At 40.0% G+C, this 27,195-nt stretch overlaps 1 protein-coding gene across 2 annotated transcripts in view; it reads left to right on the top strand.

The window, feature by feature from the left end:
- PRKG1 (protein kinase cGMP-dependent 1) overlaps positions 1 to 27,195 on the top strand; it is a 509,003-nt gene that overhangs the window by 46,852 nt on the left and 434,956 nt on the right. For both annotated transcript variants that reach the window (XM_037400740.1, XM_037400739.1), the window contains exon 2: positions 21,895 to 22,061. In XM_037400740.1, coding sequence (XP_037256637.1) covers positions 21,895 to 22,061 — 167 coding nt within the window. The remainder of the gene's footprint in view (positions 1 to 21,894; positions 22,062 to 27,195) is intronic.

The raw sequence follows: 27,195 nt of genomic DNA, 5'->3' as shown, positions 1-27,195 counted from the left end.
TGTAGAGTTAATTTTCTTCATAGTAGTTACTATGGGGCTGTGTTTTGGATTTGTGCTGGAAACAGTGTTGATAACACAGGGATGTTTTTATTGCTGCTGAGCAGTGCTTACACAGAGTCAAGACCTTTTCTGCCTCTTGCACCACCCCACCAGCTGAGGTGTAGGTAGAGTAGGCTGGGGGTGCACAAGAAGTTGGGAGCCTGACAAAAGGGATATTCTGTACCGTGTGATGTCATGTTCAGCATATAAAGCTGGCGTAAGAAGGAGGAAGGGAGAACGCACATTCAGAGGGATGGTGTTTGTCTTCCCAAGTAACCATTATGTGTGATGGAGCCCTGCTTTCCTGGAGATGGCTGAATACCTGCCTGCTGATGGGAAGTGGTGAATAAATTCCTTTGCTTGTGTGTGTGGCTTTTGCTTTACCTATTAAACAGTTGTCTTTATCTCAACATACAAGTTTTCTCTCTCTTCCGATTCTCTCCCCCATCCCACTGGAGGGGGAGTGAGTGAACAGCTGTGTGGCGCTGGGGCTAAAGCAGTTGCTGGCTGGGGTTGAACCATGACAGAACTTTTTGGTGCCCAATGTGGTGCTCAAAGGGGTTGAGATAATGACAGATTTAATTGGAATGTGCTAGATTGAATTTATAGCTGTTATTGCTGTTTAGCTATTAATTGGCAGGCTTCTGTGTTTGCTGTGGGGCTTGCTTGCCTCACTGTGTGTTGAGTCTAGTGCTTGTTATGACTGCTTTTCGCTTTAGCTACTTGCTGTACTGCTTATGATCTTACTGTGCTGTGCCCAGAAATGTTTTGATAACAGGAATGGTGATGTGCCTGGGCTGGCAGATGGCCAGAGCACTGCTGCTGTTCCTGTACTGGACAGTCAGGCTGGAACAGACAGTGTGAACTTGAGTCAAAGGGAGTGTGACCTGCGGATGACTCCACATGGGAGCAAGACACCCCAAGGCATCTGTGGCTTTGGATAAGTTCATGTCAGAGCAGGTATATCTCAAAGCATCTGTGGCTGTGTCCATGCCGCAGCAGGTATATTCTGAATGGATTGTGGCCCAAGGATGAAGCATCAGTGATTGTGCACAGGGTCATGATGGAGCAGCTCAAAGCATGTGGCCATGGATAAGCCCATGACAGAGCAGGTACACCCCTGGAGGGACTGCAGCCATGGGTAAGGCCATGTTGGAGCAGGTTTACTCCTGAAGGGACTGTGGCTGTGGGTAAGGCCACACTGAAGCAGGCCTGTCTCTCAAGGCATTGTGGCCTGTGGATAAGGCCAGGTTGGAACAGGTGTACCACAAAGTGACTGTGGCAATAGAGAAGTCTGTGCTGCAGCAGTTATACCCCTGGAGAGACTGTGGCACACAGGTAAGGCTCCACTTGGAGCAGATACAACCCTAAGGGACTGCAGTTTGTGGATGTCCAAGGCGGAGCAGAGGCAAGAGGAGTTCACTGCAATGTTAAACCCTATGGTCTGGTCCAGAGGGACCAGGGGTGAAGATTGTAATGGATATACCTTTAAATTGTTGTAACCTGTGATTCGAGTTGCATATTATGGTAATTACTACAGCAGGAACCCCTTGTTGCTAGCCAGGCTAGGAGCAAGGGGAGGAGTTCGTTGCAATGTTAAACTTTTGTGGTAATGACTTTGAGTTGTATTGACAAAACATCATGATGCATGCTGCGCGATGGCTGGATGTCACCCTGCACTGACTTGATATGTCCTTGTGCACTGCTTGAGAAAGTGCTGCTCCAGCTTTGAGAGGCTGCATTTTAGCATTTATCGCTACTTGTCCGTATTACAGACCTGCCTATGGGTTAAATAACAGCAGCGTCTTGCTGGTGGGGAGCGTACAGACAACAGAGTGGGCTAAATCTCTGTTAGAAATGTGTGTGTATACCTTTGTGCATAACTGGTGTCTGAGTGCTGAAATGGTGCTATTTATCTAAACTCGCTAGATATTTAAAAAAGTAGTTAGAGTGTGTGTATATATATAAAAATGTAAGGGTTTTTTCCTGACACATCTTTGGATGTTTAAATCCTGCTAACAGAGCAGTTGCATAATGGGGAGAACACATCTCCTACTCATCAGATACTTAATTGCTTTGTTTTCCCAGTAGAAGCCTAGCTCTGTGAGGCACACGAGAGAAGTGTGGAGAGGCGATGGCTTTTCTCTGTTAGCAGTATACCCAAATACAGATGTACTCAGATACCGTGGTAATGACTACGTTGGGAGAGCTTAAGTCAGGCAGATGCTCTGGTTTTTACTCGATATTACCTTGTCTCAGGGTATTGCTGAAAGGAAGACATAGCTTTTGATTTGCCACTTGAAGTTAGACTTGTTGCTGCAGGAAGATAATTGAAGTTTTGTGACACTTCTGCTTGGAGAAGGGACTCAGGTGGTGCAACTCTCCTGTTTTGCTGCTTCTTAACTGACTCTGACAGGGTATCTCGGAGTTGGAGCTTGCCTTGGCGGGAGGAGCTCCTGGCCTTTTTTTGGCAGTGGTGCAGTGAGTGATCTGTTGTGGGGTGGATATTGTATTGCAGCCCAGCAGTCTTTCATTAGAGAAGCCCCAAGGGAATGCTAACTACCCATCTTTATTTCCCTCCATTCATTTGCTATATTTATTGATGTGCCTGCAGGAGGGCATGCACTATCAAGGAGTGCTTTCTGCAAGCATGGCAAGCCTGAATACCAGAGCACGTTAGCCAGTAATTGTGAATGCAGGTATGTTGTGTGTACAACCTTAGGGATTAGGCACTGGGGAAAATGGTATTTGGCTCTGTATGGTGGCAGACCAGACCTCTCCTCCTGTCATGCAGGAAGCAGCTGCTCTCCCTTCTGCTTTGCAAGTGGTGTTATTTCCTCATCAGCTATTGTTGCAGGTACTACAAGATCGTGTATTGGCCATGACTAGGAACAAATTATCACTTCCCTCTTAAATCCCCAACTTTTTTTTCCCCTTCAAACTTTGTACAAGGATGACTGTTACCATTATTTAGGTAGGCAAAGCAAGTCCAAAAGGGACATCGTCAAGCAAATCTCAGCTTTAGGATTTTTGTGCCATTACTCTTGCTCAGACACAACAGGTGGGGTTTTTATTTATTTATTTATTTATTTGAAAGCTGGAAAGAGCTCAAATAGGAAACCAGTAGCCTGATATTTAGAGCATCACTTGGGATGTGTAAACCCTGATTAAGGCATTATCCCAGTATTTGCAGGTACAAATGGAAAAGCTTCCATAAAGAGTGAGGCTGCCCCATCAGCATAGTGAGGACAACTGCATGGGAGACCTGATCAAAACTGGGTGGAGCTAGGGGCATGAATCCATGTCACTCAGATTTTGCCTCCAGAGCACAGTGGCTCTTTTATCTTTCCTTGTTTTGACTGGAAATTCCATCTGTGAGCTATAGAGGACTCTTTCAATTGCAAGTTTAATCAAAATGAATTCTACTTGGTTTTTTCAACTGTTTCCACCACAAAAGATTCTTGATGTAGTCTGTGATGGGCAAATTTTATAAATTGGAGCCTCATTACTTGATTAAGCTCACTGAATTTAGTGGCCACAAAAATTTTGGCTGCAGGGCTAGTGCTGAAGAAGGCTACTGTTTAAGTACAGCCAAACGATCTTCTAGAGCATTGTGGCAGAGGTGTTAAAACAATATAAAAATTTATGCATATGTAGCAAACAAAATGAAAAGGTTCATGAACTTGTACCCTGTTTGCATGGTATAGGATCTGGAAGTGTAAGTTAGGACAACCTGACTTAGGCACGGAAGTAAAACAGATGTCTTTAGGATGGTCAAGACAACTATGTAAAATGTGGATGCTTATGTAATATGCCAAGAAGGTAGAATCTTTACAGGTATTTGAAGTTTTAAGGTATGCTGGAGGAGCCTTATGAGGCTTAGATGCTAGTTCCTGAATAGGGCCTGAAATTTAAGAAAATTACATGTTGTGCTTGCATAGTTGGAAGCCTTCAGCTCCATTACCTATTCTGATTTCATTGGTTAGCAGCTGAAATATTATTTGACTTTGTACTGAAGAAATTTTATATCATGGGGAGATAATACTCCCTGCTTTTTCCAAACTTCTTAATGGAAATTTTGTCAATTCAAGTGAATAATATGATGCACAAAAAAGCTAACTATGTCAGGTTGTTTGCTCTGTAGTTGTTTCAGAGTTTCCTTAGCTCTCCATTTGACTTCCTGGTACAAAATGTGAGAGGCACCATCACAGCCTAAATCACAAGTTGTCTGCAGCCTGACACCAAATCACTCAGGTCGCCAAGAGACAGGCAAGGCAGAACTAAAGGCTACCAGGTCCTGAGCATGGACCCTGAACATCACGCATTGATGCTTTAGATCCATCCCTGGGAGAAGAGCAGTGCTACACCTATCTCTCTTACAGTTTTTCTTCCTTCCACTAACATCTGCTTGTTTTAAATCTTTCTTGTGCTCTGCACATTTTCAGAAGGCTTAGAAGTCTGGGGGTTTTATCTGCTTGTGTTGGCAATCTTGAGATTGCTCAGACACAACCAGTCAGTGCCTTGATACCGTTTTCTCTGGATTGCTTTGTAGACTCAAGTGCACTTTCCTGTAGTACATACCTCAAGAGTAAAAGACAGCTACCTCAGCAAATTAGCGTGAAAGCATTGGAGAAAATTGTAGAATATGTTTGGGTTTTTTTTTTTTTTTTTTGAGTTAAAAGCTATCCTTTTGTTGCCCATGGACTATGCTTTTAAAAAAGTGCCTTTCGCAGGGAGGGATTTTGAGAAGTTAAATCAGTTGCCTATTTGTGCACTCATCTAAAGAGGCAAATCAGATGCCACTTTGACAGATCTGTATGATAAAACTTCAGCAAGCAAAGTTTGATTTTTAAGTGATTATGGAAAAAGAAAATAATTTTATGTAGCTTTAATCCTAACGTGCTACAGTTGTCTACGTATGCAATCCTATTACAAAAAAAAGAAAAGGCAAAAATACTCTGGAGGGTAAGAATGAGTTTTAAACAAGAATCTCAAAATGCCGAAACTTATTTTTGTTTACTATCCAGAAAGGTTTTTCTTAGAAGCAGCCTCCATTCTGAATGCAGTTGGTTGAAACCTGTCTTTTACTGGCACTGTGTCCTGTTGAATGCAATAACTAATCAACCTGTGGCTGATCTTGAATAGCAGCCTCTGGATATGTGCTCTTTGCTTATTAGAGGCTTGGATCACAGCTAGCCATAGCTGAGCAAAGCTCCTTCATGTAAAGCTAAGGTTAAGAGCTCATCCTTACTGCTGCTGCTTCAGCTGAAAACTTAATTTTTATACCCAAGACTCAGGTGAGTGGTCATGGTCACCTAACAACAGAGATTTGTTCTGGGAACAAAAGCAAATTCCCAATCAGAGAATGTAATAAAATGGTGATGCTACAGCTGGTTCCTTTCACCCTCTAAATATAGACAAAATAGCATGTAGTAGAGAAAAAATGTTTGCTGAGTTAACTGGGCTATATTTAGGTGCCAAATAAACAGATTTCTGCTTTTGACCCTCCCCCTCACACCCTCAAAACCACTTTTTATACCGTCTGCAAATGTCTTAGCTGTTCGTGGCTTCTGTTCTTCGCAAAAAGAGTAATTCTGAGTAGGGAAAAGACATCTGTCACAGCTGAAAATAAAAAAAGGCAAGCTCTTAGGCACACAGTCACTGTGTCCAGACTTGTTCTCTCTCCTTGGCCTGTTGTTAGTACTACATCCACAGACTGTTTTAGGTACAAAACAGATAGTGCTTTAAAAAGCCAAACCCCTAATCCCTCCAAAAATCTTCTCTGTGACCAAAGCTTTATTGATCCATATAAGCAGTATGAGCTAAAAAATAAGCATCTTCCCTTATATGATACTTTTTACATCACATCTTTATCTTGCAGCAGGCTCTTTTCCTGGCACTACTGTTGGTACTGATTGTATGGTTAGCCCTTTATTCATGTATGCTTTTTTTTTTTTTTTTTTTTTTTAAGGAAGCAAATAGTGTGGTCATCTTGCTAGAACAGATTAGGAGAGGGAGCCTGCAGGTCTGGAACGATCCTCTTCAGCTTTTGATGAGGAGGATTTCATCAGCCCCCATAAAGTGCTTCTTACAACCTCAGGGGTGGCCAGAGTGCAGTATAAAGTTAGTTTATTCCTTTATTTTTGCCTTTTCAGACATACTTGTGCTGTTGATATGTTTTTGCTTCCTAATTTACAAGAAGTTGGGCAGCTTGGGGCATCTGGTCAGCACAAGCTTTGGTTTGCTCCCAACATTGCAGGCTTTGATCTATCTGGCTTTTGATGCTGATTATCCAGCATTTGTGAAGTCTTAATTTTTATGTGCCAGAGAATATGTTAACTATGACTCCTTCATGAGCACTCCGTGATGATAAATTAGGTGTCATTCCTAATTAAATAGCAAACTACAAGGCATAGTCTTTAACAAAAACAGGACACTTAAAATTCCAGTGCTGTCATTTAAGGGGCATTGATTTTCACAGGCAGAGAAGCTTTCCCTGTGTTTCCACCTAAATAACACAACTTAATACAGGTACAGGTTAATGAAAAATTTATTTAAGGTTTTCTTTTCCTGTTAACCTGAGAGTAAATCACACAACCATCTTTAAAATTTGGTTTATGTCTATTAGAGATACGCCAAGAGTGTGATGAACTGACAGTTTTGAAGAGTTAAATTTCAGACTAGAAACTTTCTGTATGGTGTGTGTGTGGTTCCCCCCCCGGCCCCCCCCCCCCCCCCGCCTTCCCTGTCTGAAAGCTACATGGAGCCCAGCTCGTGCTGGGCATTTCTGTTAAAAAAAAAATAAAATTAGAGCACCTGCAAGTAGTAATTCTGCTTGGCACTTCTTTGTTCTCCTTGACCTCTCTTGCCTCTACAGGCTTCTCTGAACTGCCTGGGGGACAAATATGACAACTGTAAAACTGAAATTTGGGGAGATATCTTGCTCAGCTGCATTTTTTGAGTGCACACATGTACTTTGTTGTTGGCTTGATGGCACAGGACAGCCCTCAGCTATCAGGCATTCACTGGACCTTAGAGGCTGTGGTAGGAAAGTATCAAAGAGGAGATGTCATCAGGAATTCAATTTCCTAACCAGATTCAGTTGAGGACTTTCTTATGTAATGTGGTTTCAATGCAAGTCACAGCATTTAATTGTAAATGCTGTAATTTGGATTGCTTTAGATGGGATTTCTATGTTTGCTCATTCATTTGCTGCCTTCCTCAGAGCCCTGGATGGGCTTTTTGCAGTGCTAGCATCTCCATAGGTACTATCAGTCATGTAATTTAAGCAGTCTTACACACAGGCCTGTCTGCATTTTACTGTGGCATAATCATCAGTATGATCGTAAAACCTGTTTATTTTGAAATTGTTGTTCACTGGATAAAGATTAAAAAGCGTCTAGCTGGTTCTAACAGAACTAAGGAAGATTTGAGCATTGTCAGCATCCCATGTTGTTGAATCCTTGTCTGACCTCCTCAATAATTTGTGTGAAAGTATCAATCATTCCAATACAGGAAGATGGCAAAGGTATGGCTGAAGGCAATGATTTTGTTCTGGGCACCCAGGTTAAGTGTGTTAAACACTGTTTAACCCCCTTCTCACTCCTACCCCCCTTTGCTGCTGTTGACAGTTTATTTCCACAAGATAATGCAAAGCTTTCCCCTTGCTTGACAGAGCAGCAGGATTTATAGCTGTGTCTTATCCAAACAACCTGTAAAAATGTTAAGAGTATTTAAAAAGTAATGTAAAAAAATAGTTTAAGTGAAGAACAAGTCAACATTTGCATTCCTGTTCTCCTTAGTGTACACAAAATTGTGTACATACCTTAACTTAAATTGGAAAGAGGAATACAGTATTCTGAGATTTTTTTTTTTTAGACTCTGAAAGGGGCTGTCTACTGTTTTAATAATACAGTGATGTTAGGGCTTTGCAGATGTCATACAATATACTTGACCTTTATAAATAAAACTGCATTGCATCTGTATTGCAAAAAATATCCTGACAGTAGCATGCAGATTTATTAACCACCATATATAGGAATTGTTAGATTTTATTCCTTGAGCAGAAAGGCAGATTGCCCAAGTAGGATTTGGACAGAATAGCACCATATATACTGGGGCTCTTTGATCACAGCCAAAAAAAATGCAGGTACATATACATAAAACTGGCAGATGAAAACTGACTGTTGTGTTCCTAAGGAAAGTCTCTTGCATTGAATTTGGGCAAGAGTATTCATACGAGTTACGGTATGGGAGGAAAGAAATGCTGTGGTTTGTTGGGCACCTTGTGACATTAATGCTACCAACTACTGAAATTCTAGGCTGTAGAGAACAATATGGGAAGCCAAATCTTAATGTTGCATTTAGCATCTGTTTAGGAACATTACACCTAATATTCTGGAGAGCTTTTGTCCTAAGGGACACCAGGTTAAAGATTATTAAATTGATGATAGTTTTATTTTAATAGAAGGGGAAAATTGACACAGGTAGGCAAAACTAAATAGTTACTTTAGCTGGAAGAGATGAATACCTGTTTTCAGTGTTTCATAATGGAGAAACTTCTAAGTTTTCATGTTCAGAGTGAATCTCTTTCATAGAGACAGAGGTAAAATTAAAGTGCATTTCCAAAGATCTGTGTGTGTATCATAGATAGCTAAAAACACTTTGTTAGATGAGCAGCAGTATTTCACTTGAGAGGTGAATCTTGCATGACCCAGTGGGTGTGTGTGTGAGGGTAAATAAACTGAAGTCCATTGAAAATAAAGCATGTTTCAGACTTGCTGTAAAGGCAGATGTGAAAGTTCAGGTCCCTACACGAACAGTGAAGTGCGCGGAGGTCGTCTGCTGTTTCTTGGTGTAGTCACAGAGTTTTCTTTTAGCTCTGGCTGCTGTTGTTAGCTTGCCAAGAGGAGATAATAGGCTGAATTTAGATATTTTTTTTTAAAACAAACTGAAAGTTCTGCTCTGTGTTCACTGACTTCAAAGGTTTGTATGTTTTTGTTCCATAAACTCACTGAATGGAGGTGTTTTTTCAGGAGCTTCAGTGCTAGTTAGTTTCATTGCACACTCATTTATCACACACCTGGGCTGATTTTTCTAACCATGTTCTACTCGTGAATATACAATATATTAACATATGTGCAAAGAACTTGCATCTGCTTTTGACTTTGAAGCAATGAAGTGTCTGATCATCATTAAAATGCACTTAAATGTCTTTCAAGTAACTCTCTTTAGGTCTGTTGTGGTTAAACTGGATCTGAATTTGTTCGAGCTCACTTCAGTAGTTCCTGTTTCCTGTACCAAAATAACTCTGCTCCTTGGCATGTATGTTTTCTCCATCTCTTGTTAGCTCTTTCTATGTATCCCTTCAAGTAAATATTTCCTAAACGCAACTTGTGGAACATGGAACAAACTCAAAGTGTGGAAGAGTTGCAGTGGTATTTTTCAGAAAGTGAAAAAACTTGCATTCCTAGTTCCTGTAAAATATATGGGACAGAGGAAACAAACTGTTTCCCTAGAGAGCCATGTATGCTGTATCGAAAGGACCACTGCTTCCACCTTGTTGGGATGCGCTGATTTACTGTTCTGCTTTTGTGTGTGTGTTTTTTCCCCGCCTTTCCACCAAATCTGATGCAAGTACCTATGCTGCTTCCTTCTTCCTTTCCTGTTCTTCCATATTAAACCCTCAGGGTCCTTCTGGCTCCTTGCAGCCTTATTTCCAAGCCAGCTGTGTCTTCCTTCAGACCTTTGCCTCTGGGCCTGGGGCTCAGCTTTCTGCTCCTCTCCTGTTGCAGGCTGCACTTTCTGCTTTGCTTTGGCTGCTGTTTGCTTGCTTGACTGCCTGGTTGAAGCAGCAAAATACTAAGGGGTAGGAACTTGCAGAGGGAGCAGGAGGGGAGAAATGATTTGTGGAGATGGTGGAAGGAAAGAGAAAAGGAAATGATTGTGCGATGCAGTAGGAATTTCAAGTAAGGCAGTCAGATGAAAGAGGAAGATGATCCTTAGTTGTAATGGGAACAAGCATTTCTGAGTTTGAAGATGGTGTGGGAAGGTGATGAGACATAAGGGTGGTGTGAAATTGGAGAGTAAGTACAGGGTAGTAATGCAAGGAAAAGAAAATAATCATAAAAGTACATCAGGTATTTGAGAAAACTTATTTTTGTGCTTATATGATGCAGATAAAGGTAACTTAATTCTTTGCTGACTCCTGGCTTGTCTTTTCTGTCACAGTTCTCAACCTCAAGACCTATTTCTTCTCTCCAATGCCCCCATTTAGAGCCTTCCTATGAACAAAAAGTTTTCTGTTAAGGACCTGGGCAGCATGTTTTTATTCTGATTTATGGGAAGCAGGGGCATTGATAACTGCCCATAAGCTATAGCTTATGTTGTAGTAGTTACTCTTAAATTGGTACACAGCAGTTTTATCTGCCACACATTACACATTAAAAGTATTTTGGGAGAAACATCTATGACCGAGTTCCTGTTAGCACTCTTGCAGCAGTGTTGAAGTGTGGGATACCAATGGCCAAGTGGTGTCTTCATTTGGATTTCAGGTGACACAACAAATCCTAGATCTAGGGTATCATCTGCAATATTGGGTTTATTTTCCAGGCCCTGCCATTTGAAGTTGTGTAAGATGACCATCCCAGAGGCTTGAGGATTAAGGATACAGTCCTTCCTAAAGCTTTTAAAGCTGACTTGCATTTCTGTCAGTAGAATTTGAGCAATCTTGATCTTTTCTCCAACATGTAATTCCTTGCGCTTTCAAATCCTCATTGCTGTGTGCATTCATGGATTTACGTACTGGCAAATCAGTATGTGTCTGTCTCCTTTTCCATTATGCTTGTATAATCCCATCCCATGTTCACCCATAGTCTTTGCTCTTGTCATGGTTGAAAGGGAATTCCCTCCCATGCCCTGATGCAGCAGCAACAAGCTACAGGTACATTTCATGCACCCTGTCTCTGAGAGTGGAGCCTTGTTTGCTGTCTGCAGAGCCCATCCTGTGATGGTGAATATGTATGCTTCCCATCACTTGTGTCTCAGCAGAATGAATCTTGAGTATTCCTGTCTTATTAAAGGAATGGCTTTCTTGGCTTGCTAAAGGAAGTAGAACAGCAATATCCTTAATGCACATTGCTGTCTATCCTCAAGAAACAAGCAGTGCTCTTGTTTCTCATTGTCCTGTTTGTAAAGTGGAGAGTTTTCCCTTGGGAATACCTCAGCATCTCCCACACTGGGATTATGGCTTGCTAGGCCATGACACCAGTAGGTTACAACTGCTCGTAGGGGCAGGTTGCCTGACTGAGCGATCTCCAAAACTTGCTCAACGGGATCATTTCCCCAGTAAGCATGCCATTCCTTAGCTTCACCTGAGCAGGACACGTTTGTGTTGCTGCATCCTTCTTTTACCATCTTATGTCCATTCCTGTTAGTATTCCCTGAAGAAGACAAGTGATGCCATGAAATGTGAGGTTACTGGTATGCAGCTTGTGCAAAATATCCTCCCATTTGCAAGAAATATGATGTTTCCCTTTCAATATCCTTTCAGGCTGAAATTCCTGGGGAGCATTCAGCTCCTCTGGAGGCCACTTATTTTAATCGAAGAAGGGCAGTTTCCTGAAGTCCTTAAAAGCTCTTCATCTTTTCCTTGACTTCCATCTGAATTTGGTGCCCTTCTTTCTGAATGTCATATTTGTCACTGTTATTCTTCAAAACAGTTCTTTCTGACTTGTGTTTATACGTGGCTGGATGGGATGGAATAGGTTGCGTATGTCCATAGAGTGTGTCTCATATATTCATGGCAATTAGGGAAATTTCTCTGAATCCCCTGCACATCTCTCGCCTCCTGTAGATTGACTAGGTAGTCTGAGACTTTATGAACATTTTGTCCTGAGACTGCAACTTTCCAAGCTTGGGATCGTGTTGGCTTTTTTTGTGAGAAGTCTGCTTCTCTGGAGGTGCTCACCTCATGCTGCTCTCACACCTGCTTTGTAGCTGAGTATCCTTGCTGTGGCCCTTGGACTGCAGTCCCACCTGCAGCGTCTCTACATGGGGACAGTGCCGAAGTCTGCATCCTTCTGCTTCAGGGTTTCAGTACCTTTTTTTTGATTCAGCCAAAGGCAGCATCACAAGCCTGAATTCTTAGTAGGCTTCCTAAAGCAAGATTAGCAAGAGCATTTCTGATCAAAAAAGCATCTTACATGAGGCAGTTGCTGTTGGGATGTTCTTAAAAATTCAGCCGATAGTGACAGTCAATGCTTATGCAGTAGAAATACAAGCTAGAAGATAATATTTTGAAAGTGGCAATCTCGCCCCAATCTGACTTTTTAAAGGGAAAGAAGCTGTCAGTGGTACTGCTCTGCTAAGAGTCCCAGCCTCCCCACTTTTCCACAGATACCTTATGAGCTTCCTGCTGCTGTTCGTTCTCCATTTAAACGTTATCAGGTTGTATGGTTGTTTAGTGTTCATATGGTCCACTAAATAGTTCTTGCCTGTTGTGATCTACTGTATTAGCAGCCTAGACAGAGCCTGCGTGGTGGTGCTCCCACAGCTCTGCTCAGTATTGCTGTATCCCAAAGTGAGCTTTCTGTAAAGTAGGAACATTGGCATTACTTACCTTCAAATCCCTGTGCATTGCTCCTTGGCGCTGGATGGAGTGTGTCTTATTTAGATAACGTACACATCTTTCAAATATTTATGTCTCAAAGCATGGCTGCTAACATCAGTCCTTTTACTGACTCTTAAAGAAGGAAGAAATACTTCTTCCTAAAATCGCTAAGAATGTTTATTGAAAGACTAAGGCTTCAAGGGCTTGTCTGCATTCTGCTGTTGTACACCTATGGCATTTAAACTGGGGACTTCTCCAGGTGACTGAAAAGCAAGAGCTGAAGCAGCTTTCCTAGTGACAGTAACATCTGTCAAAAGTGTTAAGTGAATCAGAGTATATGCCGTTAAATCTCTGTCACTTTCCTCCCCCTCCCCCATACATCCCATTTTCTGTGAAACCCCTTCCTAAATTTACACTGGAATCAGCTATATATTTATGCTGTCATGACAATGTTCATTTTTGATTTTCTTATGCTGAGGAGGAGCAAAGTGCTTTTGCAGAGCACAATCATTTCACCTGGACAACACTGCATTTAGAAAAGTTTGCAATGTGTTAGTAGCCTCTAATACAAGAGACAAGAATGAGCTGTGTTTGCTCAGAGGATCTCTTAATTGGATTTCTGCATCTATTTAAATTAGGTTATCATCCACTTGGCAGATTTCCTGCTTATTCCACCAAGGTGAAGGCCATCTCCATAGTGGCTATCGGTCACTTTCTTCTCCAGGGCATCTGAATGTAGTTCTCTGTCTGCATGCTCATTTATCACTATGAAGCCAGGCAGACCTCAAAATATGCTAATAAACTTTGGGGAACTTTTTCTAGTTGCCATTTAGCTAGACTCCTCATACCAGTTTCCAGTCAGAGTTCACTGTGTGGAGCTGCCAAGAGTGGAAGCATACATGGATAATTGTTTGGTTGATGGAGCCACTCTTGCCTTTTAGAGTAGGTGGTTCTCTTCAAGATACATTGTCGTGACCTTCAGGATGTGTTGTCTGGATCTCTGTGACTCAATTTTGGTAACTGAAATGTTCCTGGAGGGGTTAGATTGTTTCTGGATCCCTTGATGTTGTGACATATGGGTACATATGTTTTCTTTGCTATTTTTGTTGGTGCAAAAAGTCCAGCTCAGTTGCACTGGATGTGAACACCAAAACTGTGATATGCATTGGGATAACACCCTTCAAAAAACCACTTTTTTGGCCAGGCATCTCTGAGAGACAGCCCATTCCTCCATCATGACTTTGCGATGTGTTTTCACCTATAATTAGCTGCCGAAATCTTCTACTGTTTGCTTCAGGTAATAAGTAGCTGCTTGATCCTGTTTGGAGGAATTGATAGTGGCTTCTCAAAATGAAGCTCGTGTGGGAGTTCCTTGGGGGTGTCAGATATTTCAGAAGTAGGCAAATTGTGTTGGCAAGAGCTGACTTTTTTTTTTTTTTTTTTTTACTGAGCTTGCCAACGTTTCCAGTATCTAAACCTGGGGTTTTGTAGGATGCAAAATACTAGCCTAGAAAAGGGTGGTAAGATCTGTGGGGTGAGACATATTAAAATGCAAGAGTTAACCAACTCTTGCCTACAGTATTTTTATACTAACAACAGTTTTCAGCATAGTTGAAAGGAGACGTTAGGTTTTTTTTTTTTTCTTAAATTATTTTGCTTTTTAAATGTCAAATGCCAAAATATGACATAATGAACAGCAGTGTAAATTTTTTACTGATATATTTAGAAATCCTAAGTGGAGCATTTGATCAACACGGTCTCTACAGAGCAACTCGATTCTGCAACTGGAAGTTGTAGTTAAGTACAAGAAATATGAAAATGAGGAGGTGGTTTTTCTTTTTCACAGGTTTAGATCAGGGCATAGTTACTTTCCCTGTTGCTTGTCTCTTTAATCAAAGTCTCAGTTTAAAAGAATTTTAGTGTACTCTTCTGAAGAACATTCTTCTATCCAACTATGTACTAACAGTCTTGGCTGAAGATTCTTACTCGGAAATTTCCTTTTGCAACTTGAAGTTGATGCTGTGGGTTGTATGTTGTGGAAAGGCAAGCAACGTAAAGAAAATCCACAAGTACATTTAAGGGCCTTCATGTTATTCAGTCCCGGACTTGAATCTTACTCTTATTCCCAGTTAATGAGACAAGAATAGCTCACTGGAGTTATATTTAAAATTCCCTTTAAGAAACATTCAAGGCAGTCATTATCCATAGCCAAAACAAACAGCTAATGTAGAGTTATCAACTATTAATGGCATTACAGTCCAAACAAGACCCAGATTTTACTGAAAGGTCTGTGCTATTCTGTACTGTCCTGCTTCTGGTTGTAAGTTGCAAAAGAAGATCCATTTGTGTGCTTGCAGTCTTTAGTATTGAAAGACATTATCCAGTATTACGCACTTCAGAAAACAACAGTTCCTACTGCATTGCTGTCATGCAAAAAGTATATACTGCCTTACGCTGCAGGTGTTTCTTACTGCCTTTAATTCAAAACCTTCTAGAGCAGTTGGGGGGGACCTCCACCTTTCTGTGATGGACTTGGCACAAATAATTTATCTAACAACATAAACACTTTGGTTGCAAAACCAGCTTTCCTGAGGACTGTGGACTTCAAATTGGTGGTTGAGGGATAATCATCTTGGAAGGTTCTACTTTCTCCCTCTATTTCTCACATAGGAACCTAAGCGATAACTACAATATGTAATACAACCTGTTGAGAAGGGATGAGTGCAACGAAGAGATTTCAACTGTTGTCTCTTGTTGACAGTCATTTTGATATCACTGAGGCTTTATGACTTTTGGTGGTTGTTTTTGAACCTCTGTATGTTTGGCCATGCCACAGTATTCATAAACAGCCAAGAAAGTTAAGTATGCAGATGAATAAACGTTGGATCTGTGGCCCCTTGGTGCGTTGAGTATTTCTATAGGAAGCAATAGCAATTTTTAGTAAGGTTTCTGTATCTATATATTCACTACTTTTTAGAAGGTGGGGCCTATTCTTTGTGGAAGGGAGCATCTCTGTGGAGATTTTAAAAAATATTTTAAAATTATTTAACTTGTCCATTCTCGATGTCACTGTCCTCAGTGATTAAACATAACAGCCTTCCATCAGAGATGTACTTTAGTTTTGTTGGTTAAAGTGACAAAAAGGTTCATAATTGGTAACTCCAGTGTTTTGTTGTTAACTAGACTGGGAACACAAACACTGAGGTCCTATTCTGGAGCAGCATGCAAGTGTATGTTCTCATCTTACATACTCTTTTAAGTACACAAGGACTTAAAAACATCACTGAAAGCTCTGTGAATGTGGACTTGGAGTGGAGAGCTTCCCCAGACCTGCTAGAAACTTGCAGCCTTTGCTTTTTGTGTTACTTGGATACTAGATAACACCTTATGAAATGGAGGTATGTCTTGATATAACTTAAAAAACCCTCTGTTTAGCACTTTTTGCAGTGTATTCCTATCCTGGTGAGTAGTTTCTGGAAATCAGGAGCAGTTGTAATACTTGGCCATGTTTTCTCTTTGTAAAGAAGTACTTACCACCCCCCCACCCCCCCACCCCCATTTTGCAGAAGTAAACACTTCTAAACATTTCACGGTATGGATTTTGAAACAGATGGTTGTTGTAAGGATTGTCTTGACTCTTGCATTGCTGCTCATTCTGGGTCAGAGGCTGCAGATTTTTTTCCCTGTTTCTTATCTACTGAAATCAGCTTAATTAATTGTGGAGGGTTATGGATATGGAAGCTCCCAAAAAAGCAGTGCTTGGGTATGAATTTCTACAAATATGCTTGATAGGTGTAGTTGGTGGATAGATCTAAAGGATGTACCCATATACTCTAATTGGATTTTTACAGCACTGATGAAACATCACAAAAAAGATGCCATGGGTTGTAGTAATTTTGAGCAAGGTTTATCATATGAATAAATTGTGTTGGACTTGATACTGTTAATCTTTTCAAACCTAAATGATTCTATGATTCTAAATAAGGAGTTCTAATCTCCCAGGAAGCTGCACTTTTACTGCTTTAAACTTCAGTTCTGGCAGTGAGCTCTGTGTCTCTGCTTGGTCAAATTCCTGTAGATATTTCCTTCCTAAATATGGGGGTTTAGGTCTTTAGTAGTAGTTGGCAGACTCTTGATGGGGGAGGCTGTAGAAAAAACATTCTTCCTCCCCCCCATTAGCTTTGGCATAAAAGTTCATATTGAAAAGTTTTATTTAAAGTTGGGAGAGAGGAGCAGCTAAAGAAAAGGTCTTGCGTATTTTTTTCTTCTTGACTATTAATACAAAATGTACTTTTTCTTTCCCTTTTTTGAGACCTCTTCCAGCCTGTCTGCCCAGTACCTTGCTTTTCATTTTTCTTGCTGGCAGTTTAGAATTGTTTTTGTACATAGCTGTGGTGGTATACTTGTGAACACCATAAATTTCAGATCTGCTTCCAGCTGTTCTGTGTCAGTGTTGTCCAAATTGAACGTTTATTGTCTCCTATTCTTGATCCACCTCTTTTTAGTTAACTCTTTTCAGCAGTAGATTACATGGAGAATGATACCTGTGTTGCTACCACTGTGCCCTTTGAACTGCAGGTTCCTGCAGACTCCATTACAAACTGGTGCTGTACCAGCACCCTACGTGCCAAGGAGGGCTTTGTGTTTCTGTAAGCATCTCTAGGTGTATATGGCAGTAGTCTTTCCACCTATAATTAAATTATTCCTTTCCTTAAACTCAGCAAGCAGCTTTTCCAATATTGAAATAAGACCTTTTGGGATAAGATTAACTTTTTGTTCTAATATTTATTGTATGTGCTGGAAGATATGGATGTAGCATTGAGGAATTTTTTTTTTTTTCCTTGCTGTGGATGAAGAGCCTGAAATGCCTGTTCATCCTGCTCTTTGTAAAATGTAAATTACTGTCAGGATAACAACAGGCTGTAATACAGGCTTTGGTATTTTATTATGTACACTGCAAACATTAACTTTGCTTCTTATCCAGGGCTGCATAACATCTCAGGCTTTTTTTCGCATCTGTTAGAAACCCAGATTTTTATCTTCTGCCTTCATGCTTGATGAGTAGCCAATGGATGTTAGTAGCAGGAATCTGGGCGAAACACTTATCCAAATCCTGCATTTTATGGCCACTGCAATACAGCACACTTTTAATATGAGCCTTTTCCAGCACAGCTGAAACACGGCTTCTGTGCAGAGCCCCTGCCTGCCGAGACAGAAAATGTGGCTGATTATTTTCCCAGGCATCTTGCTGCTCCTGAGCTGTCATGTTGGTGGGATTGGTGGCTGGATCTGATCTGGCTGGTGGACTGAAGCAGCCCCCAGTACAGGACTGGGTGGTCTGTGAATTAATGCACGTTTATATGCTTTTTTTCTGAGAGGCATTCATAACCAGACATACAGGTTTTTAAGTGTGTTGTATGAAACTTCTTAAGGTGCTTTTCACATGACTTCTGCAAATTAGAATGAAATTAGCTTGTTCCTACTGTTGCCTTATTAATTACCGTGATGGACTTAAACTGATTTGGGAAAGGATGTGTTGCAGAGGACTGTGCCCACATGTTTTCTGTGTGGTGTTTTTTTTTTTTTTAAATTGTTCCTCAAGTCTCCATCCCATTTGATCATTAATTTTTTTTTTTTTAAAAATATATATATATAGTGATGGCTTTGTGTCAGGTTCCTACCTCTGCAGAGATGACAACTACTTTCTACTCTAAATGACCCTCTGCATTAGGAGCTGTTCGACAGTGCTAGAGTAAATAGTCTTGAAAATGCCCCTTCTTAAAAGAGGATCATCTGGGAATAGACCCAGTCCCTTATAAATACTGTAGTTGATTTTGTTTGCAGATAGTTTCTATTAGAATCTTGACTCAGAAAATACAGAATAAACACTATTTTAAAATAAAAGGTAATGAAACAGCTGTATCTTGTGTAAACCACTTGCAGTGGCAGGAGTGTGTTTATGACCATTTTAAATAGCTTTTAGTATCGATTCAGATATAGATATATTAAGTGGATATGTGGTACATTTGTGTATTCAACATCTGGGGCATATGCTGTTTTAAAATAATAACAATGATTAAGAAATGGTGTAGTTTAGAAAAGCATTTGTTATGGCATAGTTGTGAACTGTGAGTTAATTTATATGCTTTGAGTTTCATTTCATATAAAAAAATACAAAAGAAAAAAATATTGTCTACCTGATATTTCACTTGTGAATTATATTGAAAGAAAATGGCTTAATAAAATAATGTAGAAGTCGCTGAAAGCCTGGCATGTGCAAATATGTGAGAATGGCAATTTTACATTGCATGAATAATTTTTTTGGAATTATTGGAGTGACGAATATTTTCTTGCAGGGGACAATAGAGTAACTCTTATTTGTAGCTATGACAATGTATTTTTAGAATCAACTAATTTTTAAATATGTCAAACTGAGCTTTTAGAATCAACTAATTTTCAAATATGTCAAACTGAGCTTTTTATTTATTTTTAAAGATGGATGGAATATTTCCTGATGAGGTTTGTAGCTTACAAACTGTGAAGTGTGGTTTAGTCTCATGCGAATACACTCATAAATACGCAGTTAGAGCGCAAAGTGCTTGCTCCTACAGTCGGTACTGCTTACGGGCAGCTGGAGGTGCTTTTTTGTTATACTGTGTTCTTTGTATTTGAAGTCTCATTTTAACTAATTATCCTTAACTAATAATATCTATTTTGATTAGTCAAGCGTGACTGAGTTATTATCCAGACCATTCTATGGAGATACTTAATTTTAAGATGCTAGGATGTGGCAGAGATGAAACTCTGTTATTAATGTCCTAGCCAGTGTGTTTTTCTTCTTAATAGATTTATTTTTTATTGTTGTTAAAAGGGTTTGAATGACTTGGTGGGTCTTTGAGCTTTAATTTCTGTGATATTTCCATGTGGAAGAGCAGAAGCTGTGAGTCAGTTGGTTCAGATGTAGTCTTAGACTGTGACAATAGCTCATGAATTTCCTAAGTTTGTTCATGTTGTGTATGTTTTGGGGCTTTTCCCCAAAATAGACTTCTAATGGATTTTCCTAGCTGTGTGCGGTTCCTTCACTGTTGTTTAGACCGAATTTCCTAGATCCCTTTCAAATCCTTCTACTTGATTCCAACAAGAGCAGCATTGTTTTTTGCTGAGGGCCTCTAAATTAACAGGAGAGGTCTGACTTGAACCGTATCTGAATTCCCTTCAGTCTCTTGAGGATATTCTTGCAAACACTCCATTTGAAAGGCTGACTTTATCAAGGAGAAAAGCCTCATTTTGAGCCTTGGAATGAAATAAATGGCTGAAATTGTAATGCTAGTTGATATGACTAATGTGAAAGCTTTTATTATGCTTTCTTCTTCAGCAGGCAGTTTGAGTAATGCTAATAATTAGTGCCTTTGTTAGAAGGATTTGGGGGATCTGTGGGGGTGGCTAAGACCAAAAGAACAGTACTGAGTCAGGGCAGAGCATAGGAGGCATAGTCTTGCCCTAGCACAGGAGGAGGGAATAAGGAAATAGGTTTATCTGTCATCTGGTCAACCTCACAAATTACCAGCTTCTTGCATTACTGAAAGCAAGGAGTAATATAGATGTAGGTTTTTCTGGTGTTTTTTATTTTCATGCATAAGGAATTGGAGTGACAGTATGTGATGTCAAATTAAATTTCTCAAGAGCCAAACAGTTGTAGCAGTCTGAGTCTGTGTTGTCTTGCAGACAGGACTTGAAAAGTCTGGTCTGCTTTCCATCCTGTGCTTTGCCTGGGTCAGTGATGATGGACTCTGATGTAAAGTAGCATGGTTTTTTGAAATAACCTCAAAACTACTGAAAGCATAAAAAACTTCTCTAAACGTTAATGAATTGAATCTGTGCTACATATAACCTTGAGGTATACTTTAAAAGGACTGTAGCATAGGCATAGTATCTCCAAGGCTGTCTGGCTGGTTTTGGGCTTCTGAAGTCTCAATTTGGCTCTTTTCCAAGAAGACATGATCTATTAATCTATTTTTCTTTGAAAACCTTGTTTCATATTCATATTTTAAAAGGATAAAACTTCTGAATGTGTAAGCTCTGCTCTGCAGGTAGCTGTCATCTGCCTGGGCTATGTTCACATTAGCAAATAGTTCAGCCCACAGAATTGGAGTTTCGGAGTGAGAAATAAAGGGCTGAGGACCTGGTGTCATAGATCTAGATTTAGCATTCTCATTTGTTCATTTGTGCAAGTTGCTTTACGAATTTTTTGCAAAATGTCATAACATGGTGGTTATGCTGCATTAGCAGGTGGGTAAGTTGAACTTGACAGTCTGAAGGGAAGATTGGAGAGCTCACCTGAGCATGACTCACCACGTTGCGAGTACTTTAGTTGTAGACATTGAAAGAATCTCAGGAAAATCAGGAAAAAGTGGTGGTGTTGCACGTTTTCTGTCATAACATGATGCTGGCAGAGACACTTCTAGAGGTAACGGGTTGTATTACATACCCATTTGGGTAGTCTCCCAGAGAATGTGTGAACTTTGAATTCTGAAGTTGGTATGCTCACAAACAACTCCTTCCCTACTCAACTTTGTGAAGTGGCTACTAAGAACTCCAAACTTCCAACCTGACCACATACCAAACTAAAACTGCAGGCATAATTCTGTGCACACAGAATATACAATGTAACTTCAGAATTTTCCTTTTAGTCACAAAGAAATGATTTAATGGTGGTGTTACTCCTGTAGCAGTGGTGCCTCCTCTGGTGAATATAATGGCCTTTGCTGTTCGAGTAATACTGAAAGACAGTGCGGTATCATGCTTTTGTGTGCTTCAGTTTGTATAATTTAATAGAAAATATAATAAACTAAGTCATAAGTTCTTTAACTTCTTGTTTGTATTTCCTTTCAGTTTTGTATATGGAAGATACTTCAAGTAGCCATGTTATTCTTTGGTGTTATTATAGATGAGAAACTTGTAGCTAAAAGAGGATCTTGCAATCACATGAAATCTATTTTTATTTCAATTGTCGATGTATCTAAACCTTATTTACAAAAAATAATTTCAAGTTAACATTTCTGTAATTATTTTTTTACTACTTTGCACATAGACTTCATCATTTTTTTAGGAAAATACTGAAATTCTGGATTTTTTTTTCCAAGAAAATACTCATTGGAGCACCATGTGGTTGTGCTGAAGTTCCCATGCTATTAATCAGCTCAGCTGTTGGCCACGTGGATAAATCTTGTCTTTTTTTGCCACAGGTCCAAGGAGCTAATAAAGGAAGCGATCCTTGACAATGACTTCATGAAGAATCTGGAATTGTCTCAGATCCAGGAGATTGTGGATTGTATGTATCCCGTGGAGTATGGCAAAGACAGCTGCATCATCAAGGAAGGAGATGTGGGTTCCCTGGTGTATGTCATGGAAGGTATGATTTTAAAAGCTGATACTTATTTCCTTTTTTCAACACATATAGAGACAAAAATGTTATCTAAATATGGTTGTTGAAAAATTGTGTGGACTAATTTTACCTGGAAAATTTTTTACTAGATTTGTGTGCCTCCCTATATAAAGAAATAGGTTAACCTTGCACTGAGATCTGTTGGAATAAACTACTAAATCCACTGAATATAGTTCTTTGGCTTTGAGGCAATATCAATGGTTTGTTATATAAATTAGGGACTTAACAGAAATAATGGTGTTATGGAAGAGGAAATGACTGTAAAACAAGGAGAATGTGGTCATGGCTTGCTGCCTTATTGTGGGGACAAACTTAGAAATGTTGATAAAGCACATGGGGCACTCTGCAGAAGCAATGCATTGTGTAATAGAAAGTGTTATTTTTCTGTCTTGTGCACAAAGTAAGTGTAGCATCTGCAGTTTGGCACATCTGATTTGTCACAGTATGTGTTGTAGCAGAGTTTTGTTTTCTTGGTGGAACATGAGAGCAATGGATATTCTGCTGTTCTTGGCAGCCATCAGGTTTCTGAAAATCTTATAATGGAATTGGTGTTGCCAGTGACCTGCTTCTCCAAAATGTCAGCTATTTGCATGTTATATCTTATTCTTTCCAAGTTCTCTAACTCTTCACGTGTCAAATTGAGCATATTTTATATGGTTTTTTTTTTTAAAGGAAGTGCATGTTCATCTGTAGGAGTTACTAAGCTTGATCAAACCTCGTGTCCGTCTACTACAGCATCCCTCTTCTGAGAGTAACTGATAAGGAGTTTTGAGTCAAATGTCACTGTTTGAATTAAGAAAATGCAGTGAGCAAATTCTGTTTGATTTGGTACAATGCAAATGGATAAATGCTTATAAAATTCTTCTTGCTGCTTACCAGAGCCATCTCATAGGCTTGCAAGCATTTTGGCCAGATAAGACCTGAGGGGAATGGAGGTTTCTTGCTTGCCTGTATCTTTTGAGCAAATACATGAAAACTACAGGTTATGTATAACTTGCGTGTTTGTATGTATGTGTACATGTGTAAATTCATTTCTTAAATTGTTCTTTTAAACAAAAATATTTTCAAGGCAGTAAGCCACCTTTTAAATACGGTTTTTTTGCCAAACTCTTAATGTTGTATAGTTGCAAATGCTTTTTGCTAGTTTCCCAAAACAGCTTTAATGTTCTGTCCTTTTAAGGTGAAGTTCTTTCTCAAGTCACAGGTTTAATTCCTTTGGCTTCTCATATTTTCCAATTTTGCACATTCAGATGGCATTTTGCATTATGAAGTAGGCTATGGGGGATGCCAAAGCAAATTATGTATTTCCACCCCCAGCATTACATGGAAAGATTTAGGTTTTTCAGGCCTCCATTTAAATACAGAGACGACTTGGATGAGGTGCAGAATCTGTTCTATCAACAACTGCTTTAAAATTATATTTGAATAATATTGTTTTTATAGTAAAAATGTGGAGGTTTTTCACTGCACAGCTCTATGCTTGCTTCCCAAACAATGCCACATCAGAGGCATGCTTACAGTATATTTGCTTCATGACTGGTTTTGGGTGTTTCCTTTAATGTTGTCCCTTGAAAAAGCCCGTAACAACAGCACACTGTCAAAAGTGTATACTCATCTCCTGCTCAGCCTCTTCATATTCTATGGAGAGGATTTTGGAGGGGAGTTCTGGGCAGAGCGGTTTCCACCATGGTTGGGAGTATTGAACACTGTTTGGTACTCCGATGACCCTTTGTTTGACAATCTGATGATGATGTACTAGTAGTGTCAATTCCTTGAATTTACCAGATGTTTCTAATTGTTGGTCCAAACTCTGTGACTGAATTCTTGATTCTTGTTTTCTAAATGAAATGTGTGTCAAAGACAACTTTTGTGTCTTTTGGGCACTTCAGCTTATTCTTGCTTTTCTGGCAATCCAGCCCTCTATGTATGAGGGCATGACTTGGCTCTCCCCCAGCTTTCGGTTGGTCTTGTAACTTAATTTAAGATTATTTAGATAGCTCCGTAAATATGCATAATGCTTTACAAACAAAATTATGAAGAGTTTATAGTCTATGTTTAGACATAATGCAATGAGTGATGATGAAGTAATGGAAATGGAAGAAGATGTTATCAAATGGGTTGGATTATAATTATGAGAACAGGCTCACTCATCATTTTGGCTCATCATTCTGTGTCCTGTCGGTTATTAACATGCCCCACCGCCCCCCAACTACACTACAAGCATTATTCTTTACAAAACTATACTGAAGATACCCATACTTGTGAGTATGAGAGGTATATTCTTTTCTAAAAAATCTAAATGCTGCGTTTCCTCCATTAATTACTCTCTTTCCTTACTTGTACTTATAGCCATGTTTAATATAAATAAAAATTGCTCATGTAGAGCATTTGATAACCAATACTCTTATGCTTGTTCATAATTTATGATTCACTGTTTAAATAGAGCCTCTTACCAGAAGATTTATATATAGTCTGTTATATATTGGTGATGCTTCCTTAGACATATTTTAAATAATAATTTTAAGTAAGATAGATTTGAAAACATCTATCATTTTCACTGTTACTTTCTGCATTCTCTTTTATTGTGGTGAATCTGCAGTAGCGTCTTAGTTTTCCCCTCTAGACATGAGGACTCTGCTAGTCCTGGTGAGACCTTTGTAACTACAATCCTTGAGTATTTTGGTTCTTTACCATGGATGTTAAAATTCATACATATGTGACACTCACTGAGCTTGGTGAACCTTAAAAGGCTGGATAATAGTAAGTGTTGACCTCCAGGCTCTTTCTTCTTCATTGTGGCTTGATGATGCTTTCTGAATGTAATCGCAGGTTTGCTACATTCCTTGGGTGGGAATGGCTGTAGCATTGTACCTCAGCAAAGAGTCAGGAAAAGGCTTGATTCCACTTGTCCATGTTGTCTTTGGTTCTAGCAGCAAGGTAATTTCATGCTGTCCAGTACTGGCTCTATGTATGCAGTCATTTTTTATTTGTGTATTTGCCCAACACTACCCATGCTAGTGGGCTTGACTTTTTCCCCTCCAGTCACATGCTCCCATGCATGTGATGACAGGGTTAAAACTTTGTATTCTTTGTCCTATTATTCCATATCATACCTCACATTTCCTGCCCTCCCTGTTGTGGTTTTTTTTGTTGTTTGTTTGTTTTTGTTATCAGGAGTGAGAACAGTACCGGTACAAACAGGCTGGACTCTAGAAATGAAAATTTGGCTAATACAGTGAAGCTTGAGAAAAGATAGGTTATCAAAAACACAAGAACATCTTTCATACATCCTATTATTCAACCTATTATGTGTCAAACTGTAGAGCTGGGCAGGGAGAGGTGCATCACAGTACAGGATGATAGGAGGGTGCTGTAAATTGTGATTTAGATGGGGAGAGGAGGAAGCTGAAGGAAATGTTCTTGGGAGTAGAAATGGTGAGGTGGTATTAGTGGGAAGTCAGAATGAGGCACTGACTTCTCTGCAGCATGCTGGATAGAGACAAGTGTTGAGTTTGACAGGTAGGAGTGTGCCTTTGACATGTGCCATGCTTCAGCTGGTTTGGATTTTGTTCATTGGTCCCAAAAGGAGGGAAACACCCATCGAACTGAGGAGCTGTCAATCTAAACACCCTCTGGCCTGGACATGTGCTAATCTGGGAGCTTGTTTTTAAGGGTGTTTGTGTAGAATAGCTCCTAAATTGTGCAAGGCTAAGGGAGATGTGTGGTTAGTCTAATCCTCTAAACCCAGTAACTGCTAATACACTCAATCACCTCTAAAAGAGGAGACTGCCTCAGTCCTGGTAGACTTCGCTCTCCTGGGTGTGCATCTGTACTTTCTGGACTGCCTCTGCATTTCTTGAATCTGAGAAGTTTGATGCAAGGAATTTAGTTGGGTTTTTTGTGATCATCGTCATCCCTGTCCCCGTCCCCCAACCCTATTTTTTTTTATGGTTTGGATTTTTTTTTTTTAAGTCATTGGAATACAGGTAAGATTTAACTGGAAACTTGCCTAGTTTTCTCGTGGGCTCCTGCCTGGGCTTTTATAAGATACAGCCTTGAGGAACTATAGAATGAGAGTTGTGCTTGTTGGAGAGTCATTCTGGGTCCTTCTGTCCAAGACAGCCTGGCAGCACTGAGGCAGATAGGATCCTAGGTATGAAAGCCCAAGGACTGCTGTTTTTACCAGGTCTGAAGCCTTGGAAATACTGGTTTGTCCTGAATTTGGGCTCTTGTTTAGCTTTGGGTTGGTAGCAAGAAAAGAAAGTTGTAGGTCAGGAGCTGAAACTGAAATTTCTCAGCAAGCAGAATCCCAAATTTAGGGTTACTTCGCTTTTAGTAAGTTTAATAAGCTTTTTTTGTTGTTGTTCTGGGCTGACTCTAGCCATAGTCTGTGTCTTGCTGGTCAGGTTTCCACCTCTAGGAAAATAAAGGCCCCCAGTTCACCTGCTTTAGACTTTCAGGACTACTGTTGGCTCCACTGTATCCCAGTCTTTGAAACACTTTATTTCTCTAGCTTCATCCTGCGTGCACTGTTACTTAGTTTAGTCCTTTGGGGTAAGTGGGTCTGAGGGACTTGCGGCACACACCACTTTAGAGACGCCTTACGTATTAAATGCAGATAGCCAGGGATACATTTGTCCAGTTAACAGAATTCTTTAGGTTGATGCCAACATATTTCTTCCATAGAGGAGGGAAACTTTCAGGAGGTACCTACAGTGAGGCACAGCAACCTGAGGGGCTCCGTAAAAGGCACTATTAGATAGGTGCCAGGGTGGAGAGAAGGTATCATCGCAATCGGAGCCCCGTGAAAAGAGATCTCCTTATGGCTTTATACCTTACCTGACCTCAGGCAGGGTTTTTGCTGTTTACAGACTGTTCTTTGCATTTTAAGTATTTCTGTTCCTTAGCAGCAGTGCTGTCATCAGGTATCTGCATGATCATTAAATAGTAACACAAACTAGGTCCTGTGGCTGTGAAAGACTTCTTAGAACAGAGACCTTGATTAAGATGTGCAGAGCTTTTGCATTTGGGTGGTCGTAGCAACGTGTGTTTCCTGAGTAGTGTTTTGTACAAGTTGAGTATTTCTCTTCCCCTCCAAAGT

The sequence above is a fragment of the Falco rusticolus genome, chromosome 9, assembly GCF_015220075.1.
Source record: "Falco rusticolus isolate bFalRus1 chromosome 9, bFalRus1.pri, whole genome shotgun sequence".
In the NCBI taxonomy this organism is placed as follows: Eukaryota; Metazoa; Chordata; class Aves; order Falconiformes; family Falconidae; genus Falco; species Falco rusticolus.
The sequence above is the reverse complement of the archived record's forward strand: the minus strand, read 5'-3'. Positions and strand labels throughout refer to the sequence as shown.